We start from the raw sequence: 7500 nt of genomic DNA on the forward strand, positions 1-7500 counted from the left end.
CTATACACTGGGGATATACAAGGTACTTTTTTCATACTGTCCTTACAGTACTATTTGACTCTACACTGTTACAGTAGGCCTGGTAGTATGTCTACACTGTTACAGTACTATTCTACACTACTCTGTGACAGTACTATATCTCTACACTGTTACAGTACTATATCTCTACATGGCTATTACATTACTATAATACTACACTGTTACAGTACTATATCTATACACTGTTACAGTACTATATCTCTACACTGTTACAGTACTATAATACTACATTGTTACAGTACTATATCTCTACACTGTTACAGTACTATATATCTACACTGTTACAGTACTATAATACTACACTGTTACAGTACTATATCTATACACTGTTACAGTGCTATAATACTACACTGTTACAGTACCATAATACTACACTGTTACAGTACTATTTCTCTACGCTGTTACAGTACTATATCTCTACACTGTTACAGTACTATAATACTACATTCAGTACTATATCTCTACTGTTACAGTCTATACTGTTACAGTACTATATCTCTCTCTCTCTCCACTATCTCTCTGTTACAGTACTATAATACTCTCTCTGTTCTCTCTCTGTTGTACTATAATACTACATTGTTACAGTACTATATCTCTACACTGTTACAGTACTATATCTCTACACTGTTACAGTACTATATCTCTACGCTGTTACAGTACTATATCTCTACACTGTTACAGTACTATAATACTACATTGTTACAGTACTATATCTCTACACTGTTACAGTACTGTAATACTACACTGTTACAGTACTATATCTCTACACTGTTACAGCACCATAATACTACACTGTTACAGTACTATATCTCTACACTGTTACAGCACTATATCTCTACACTGTTACAGTTGATACAGTACTATATCTCTACACTGTTACACTGTTACACTGTTACAGTACTATATCTCTACACTGTTACAGTACTATAATACTACACTGTTACAGTACACACTGTTACAGTACTATATCTCTACACTGTTACAGTACTATAATTACAGTACTATATCTCTACACTGTTACAGTACTATATCTACACTGTTCTACACTGTTATACTATCTCTACACTGTTACAGTACTATAATACTACACTGTTACAGTACTATATCTCTACACTGTTACTCTACACTGTTACAGTACTATAATACTACACTGTTACAGTACTATATCTCTACACTGTTACAGTACTATATCTCTACACTGTTACAGTACTATATCTCTACACTGTTACAGTACTATATCTCTACACTGTTACAGTACTATATACTACACTGTTACAGTACTATAATACTACACTGTTACAGTACTATATCTCTACACTGTTACAGTACTATATCTCTACACTGTTACAGTACTATATCTCTACACTGTTACAGTACTATATCTCTACACTGTTACAGTACTATATCTCTACACTGTTACAGTACTATATCTCTACACTGTTACAGTACTATAATACTACACTGTTACAGTACTATAATCTCTACACTGTTACAGTACTATATATCTACACTGTTACAATACTATAATGTAGTGCCTACACTGTTACAGAGACTAGTTAATGTCTCCTCTCCTAACAGAGACTAGTTAATGTCTCCTCTCCTACAGAGTACTAGTTAATGTCTCCTCTTACCAGTACTAGTTAATGTCTACACTCTCCTAACATTACTAGTTAATGTCTCCTCTCCTACCAGAGACTAGTTAATGTACAGTCCTCTCCTACCAGATAAGTTAATGTCCACTCTCCTACCAGAGACTAGTTAATGTCTCCTCTCCTAACAGAGAGTAGTTAATGTCTCCTCTCCAACCAGAGACTAGTTAATGTCTCCTCTCCTAACAGAGAGTAGTTAATGTCTCCTCTCCTAACAGAGACTAGTTAATGTCTCCTCTCCTACCAGAGACTAGTTAATGTCTCCTCTCCTAACAGAGAGTAGTTAATGTCTCCTCTCCTAACAGAGAGTAGTTAACGTCTCCTCTCCAACCAGATACTAGTTAATGTCTCCTCTCCTAACATAGAGTAGTTAATGTCTCCTCTCCTAACCAGAGACTAGTTAATGTCTCCTCTCCTAACAGAGAGTAGTTAACGTCTCCTCTCCAACCAGATACTAGTTAATGTCTCCTCTCCTACCAGAGACTAGTTAATGTCTCCTCTCCAACCAGAGACTAGTTAATGTCTCCTCTCCTAACAGAGACTAGTTAATGTCTCCTCTCCTACCAGAGACTAGTTAATGTCTCCTCTCCAACCAGAGACTAGTTAATGTCTCCTCTCCTAACAGAGACTAGTTAATGTCTCCTCTCCTAACAGAGGCTAGTTAATGTCTCCTCTCCTACCAGAGACTAGTTAATGTCTCCTCTCCTAACCAGAGACTAGTTAATGTCTCCTCTCCTAACAGAGACTAGTTAATGTCTCCTCTCCTAACAGAGGCTAGTTAATGTCTCCTCTCCTAACAGAGGCTAGTTAATGTCTCCTCTCCTAACAGAGGCTAGTTAACGTCTCCTCTCCTACCAGAGACTAGTTAATGTCTCCTCTCCTAACAGAGGCTAGTTAATGTCTCCTCTCCTAACAGAGGCTAGTTAATGTCTCCTCTCCTACCAGAGACTAGTTAATGTCTCCTCTCCTAACATAGAGTAGTTAATGTCTCCTCTCCTAACAGAGAGTAGTTAACGTCTCCTCTCCAACCAGATACTAGTTAATGTCTCCTCTCCTACCAGAGACTAGTTAATGTCTCCTCTCCAACCAGAGACTAGTTAATGTCTCCTCTCCTAACAGAGACTAGTTAATGTCTCCTCTCCTACCAGAGACTAGTTAATGTCTCCTCTCCTAACAGAGGCTAGTTAATGTCTCCTCTCCTACCAGAGACTAGTTAATGTCTCCTCTCCTAACAGAGACTAGTTAATGTCTCCTCTCCTAACAGAGACTAGTTAATGTCTCCTCTCCTAACAGAGACTAGTTAATGTCTCCTCTCCTAACAGAGACTAGTTAATGTCTCCTCTCCTACCAGAGACTAGTTAATGTCTCCTCTCCTAACAGAGACTAGTTAATGTCTCCTCTCCTAACAGAGACTAGTTAATGTCTCCTCTCCTAACAGAGACTAGTTAATGTCTCCTCTCCTACCAGAGGCTAGTTAATGTCTCCTCTCCTACCAGAGGCTAGTTAATGTCTCCTCTCCTAACAGAGACTAGTTAATGTCTCCTCTCCTAACAGAGACTAGTTAATGTCTCCTCTCCTACCAGAGACTAGTTAATGTCTCCTCTCCTAACAGAGGCTAGTTAATGTCTCCTCTCCTAACAGAGGCTAGTTAATGTCTCCTCTCCTAACAGAGGCTAGTTAATGTCTCCTCTCCTAACAGAGGCTAGTTAATGTCTCCTCTCCTAACAGAGGCTAGTTAATGTCTCCTCTCCTAACAGAGGCTAGTTAATGTCTCCTCTCCTACCAGAGACTAGTTAATGTCTCCTCTGCTACAGTATGTCTGTGTGTATAATGTTATTGTGTGTGTGTGTGTGTATATATATACACATGTATTTACTTAGAAATAATGTGTTTGTCTGTGTGTTTGTCTGTGTGTGTATATACAGTATATATACATGTATTTTTGTTAATCTGTATGTTTGTGTTGTTGCAGTGCCACCCTGCTGGGTGTATTAATCTGTATGTTTGTGTTGTTGCAGTGCTACCCTGCTGGGTGTATTAATCTGTATGTTTGTGTTGTTGCAGTGCTACCCTGCTGGGTGTATTAATCTGTATGTTTGTGTTGTTGCAGTGCCACCCTGCTGGGTGTATTAATCTGTATGTTTGTGTTGTTGCAGTGCCACCCTGCTGGGTGTATTAATCTGTATGTTTGTGTTGTTGCAGTGCCACCCTGCTGGGTGTATTAATCTGTATGTTTGTGTTGTTGCAGTGCCACCCTGCTGGGTGTATTAATCTGTATGTTTGTGTTGTTGCAGTGCTACCCTGCTGGGTGTATTAATCTGTATGTTTGTGTTGTTGCAGTGCTACCCTGCTGGGTGTATTAATCTGTATGTTTGTGTTGTTGCAGTGCTACCCTGCTGGGTGTATTAATCTGTATGTTTGTGTTGTTGCAGTGCCACCCTGCTGGGTGTATTAATCTGTATGTTTGTGTTGTTGCAGTGCCACCCTGCTAGCGTTCCTGGTTGAGCTGTTGAAGAGCTCCGTGGCCATGCAGGAACAGATGCTGGGAGGAAAAGGATTCCTGGTGATCGGGTACCTGCTGGAGAAGGTACGTTTTCAATTCAACTTTACAAGTCGTTTGCTACTGTCGTTGACCAGCCCTTGACCTTGGCCTTGTTTTCATATTCACACTACCATATCATAGCTCTTCCCATGTCCTGTGTATATCTTGTCATTTCTGTTTTGTTCCATGCATTTTAACCCGAACTCAAAACTGAATTGTTTTAATTTATCTAGGTTTCTATTTTCTCTCTCCCTCTTCTCTCTCTTTCCCTCTTCTCTCTCTCTCTCTCTCTCCCTCTTCTCTCTCTCCCTCTTCTCTCTCTTTCCCTCTTCTCTCTCTCTCTCTCTCCTCTCTCTCTCTCTCCTCTCTTCTCTCTCTCTCCCTCTTCTCTCTCTCCCTCTTCTCTTTCCTCTTCTCTCTCTCTCTCCCTCTTCTCTCTCTCCCTCTTCTCTCTCTCCCTCTTCTCTCTCTCCCTCTTCTCTCTCTCCTCTCTTCTCTCTCCCTCTTCTCTCTCTCTCTCTCTCTCTCTCTCTCTTCTCTCTCTCCCTCTTCTCTCTCTCTCCCTCTTCTCTCTCTCTTCTCTCTCTCTCTCTCTCTCTCTTCTCTCGCTCTCCCTCTTCTCTCTCTCTCTCTCTCCCTCTTCTCTCTCTCCCTCTTCTCTCTCTCTCCCTCTTCTCTCTCTCTCCCTCTTCTCTCTCTCTCCCTCTCTCTCTCGCTCTCCCTCTTCTCTCTCTCTCCTCTTCTCTCTCTCTCCCTCTTCTCTCTCTCCCTCTTCTCTCTCTCTCTCTCTCCTCTTCTCTCTCTCTCCCTCTTCTCTCTCTCTCTCCTCTCTTCTCTCTCTCTCCCTCTTCTCTCTCTCTCCTCTCTCTCTCTCTTCTCTCTCTCTCTTCTCTCTCTCTCCCTCTTCTCTCTCTCTCTCTCTCCCTCTTCTCTCTCTCTCACTCTTCTCTCTCTCCAGTCGTCCAGGGTCCACATCACCAGAGCGGTGCTGGAACAGTTCTTGTCCTTTGCTAAGTACCTGGACGGGTTAACCCACGGAGCGCCACTCCTCAAACAGCTGTGTGACCACGTCCTCTTCAACGCTGCCATCTGGATACACACACCCGCCAAAGTAGGGGACTGAGTGTGTGTGTGTGTGTGTGTGTGTGTGTGTGTCCTGTTCAGTACCATCTGGATACACGCAGTACGAACAATATGAACCCATCATAGCGCAGCCAACCTGACCTAGTCTAGACCTGTCCACATCTTTGTACTGCCCAGATCCCAGTACTGTCCACATCCTAGTGCTGTCCAGAACATAGTACTGTCCAGAACATAGTACTGTCCTGATTATAGTACTGTCCACATCCTAGTACTGTCCACATCCTAGTACTGTCCTGATTATAGTACTGTCCACATCCTAGTACTGTCCACTTCCCAGTACTGCCCAGATCCCAGTACTGTCCACTTCCCAGTACTGTCCACATGCTAGTACTGTCCAGAACATAGTACTGTCCACATCCCAGTACTGTCCACATCCCAGTACTGTCCTGATCATAGAACTGTCCAGAACATAGTACTGTCCTGATTATAGTACTGTCCACATGCTAGTACTGTCCAGAACATAGTACTGTCCTGATTATAGTACTGTCCACTTCCTAGTACTGTCCACATCCTAGTACTGTCCTGATCCTAGTACTGTCCCGATCATAGTACTGTCCACATCCCAGTACTGTCCTGATCCTAGTACTGTCCTGATCCTAGTACTGTCCACATCATAGTACTGTCCACATCATAGTACTGTCCACATCCTAGTACTGTCCACATCATGGTACTGTCCACATCCCAGTAATGTCCACATCCTAGTACTGTTAGTACTGTCCTGATCATAGTACTGTCCTGATCATAGTACTGTCCTGATCATAGTACTGTCCACATCCCAGTACTGTCCTGATCATAGTACTGTCCTGATCATAGTACTGTCCTGATCATAGTACTGTCCTGATCACAGTACTGTCCTGATCATAGTACTGTCCTGATCATAGTACTGTCCTGATCATAGTACTGTCCTGATCATAGTACTGTCCTGATCATAGTACTGTCCTGATCATAGTACTGTCCTGATCATAGTACTGTCCTGATCATAGTACTGTCCTGATCATAGTACTGTCCTGATCATAGTACTGTCCTGATCATAGTACTGTCCTGATCATAGTACTGTCCTGATTATAGTACTGTCCTGATCATAGTACTGTCCTGATCATAGTACTGTCCTGATCATAGTACTGTCCTGATCATAGTACTGTCCTGATCATAGTACTGTCCTGATCATAGTACTGTCCTGATCATAGTACTGTCCTGATCATAGTACTGTCCTATCTGTCCTGATCATAGTACTGTCCTGATCATAGTACTGTCCTGATCATAGTACTGTCCTGATCATAGTACTGTCCTGATCATAGTACTGTCTGATCCTAGTACTGTCCACATCATAGTACTGTCCACATCATAGTACTGTCCACATCCTAGTACTGTCCACATCATGGTACTGTCCACATCCCAGTAATGTCCACATCCTAGTACTGTTAGTACTATAGTACTGTAGTAGTAGATCATAGTACTGTCTGATCATGACTGTCATCCCAGTACTGTCCTGGTCATAGTACTGTCCTGATCATAGTACTGTCCTGATTATAGTACTGTCCTGATCATAGTACTGTCCTGATCATAGTACTGTCCTGGTCATAGTACTGTCCTGATCATAGTACTGTCCTGATCATAGTACTGTACTGATCATAGTACTGTCCTGATCATAGTACTGTCCTGATCATAGTACTGTCCTGATCATAGTACTGTCCTGATCATAGTACTGTCCTGATCATAGTACTGTCCTGATCATAGTACTGTCCTGATCATAGTACTGTCCTGGTCATAGTACTGTCCTGGTCATAGTACTGTCCTGATCATAGTACTGTCTGATCATAGTACTGTCCTGATCATAGTACTGTCCTGATCATAGTACTGTCCTGATCATAGTACTGTCCTGGTCATAGTACTGTCCTGATCATAGTACTGTCCTGATCATAGTACTGTCCTGATCATAGTACTGTCCTGATCATAGTACTGTCCTGATCATAGTACTGTCCTGATCATAGTACTGTCTGATAGTACTGTCCTGATCATAGTACTGTCCTGATCATAGTACTGTCCTGATCATAGTACTGTCCTGATCATAGTACTGTCCTGATCATAGTACTGTCCTGATCACAGTACTGTCCTGATCATAGTACT

General features: G+C 42.0%; 1 protein-coding gene across 1 annotated transcript in view; it reads left to right on the plus strand.

Annotated features, from left to right (window-relative positions):
- Positions 1 to 7500, plus strand: part of nbeaa (neurobeachin a) — a 270112-nt gene that overhangs the window by 131557 nt on the left and 131055 nt on the right. The window contains 2 exon segments of the mRNA XM_042311234.1: positions 4167 to 4275; positions 5189 to 5341. Of these exon segments, the coding sequence (XP_042167168.1) occupies positions 4167 to 4275; positions 5189 to 5341 (262 nt within the window).

This window comes from Oncorhynchus tshawytscha, linkage group LG33, assembly GCF_018296145.1.
Source record: "Oncorhynchus tshawytscha isolate Ot180627B linkage group LG33, Otsh_v2.0, whole genome shotgun sequence".
Classification (NCBI taxonomy): Eukaryota; Metazoa; Chordata; class Actinopteri; order Salmoniformes; family Salmonidae; genus Oncorhynchus; species Oncorhynchus tshawytscha.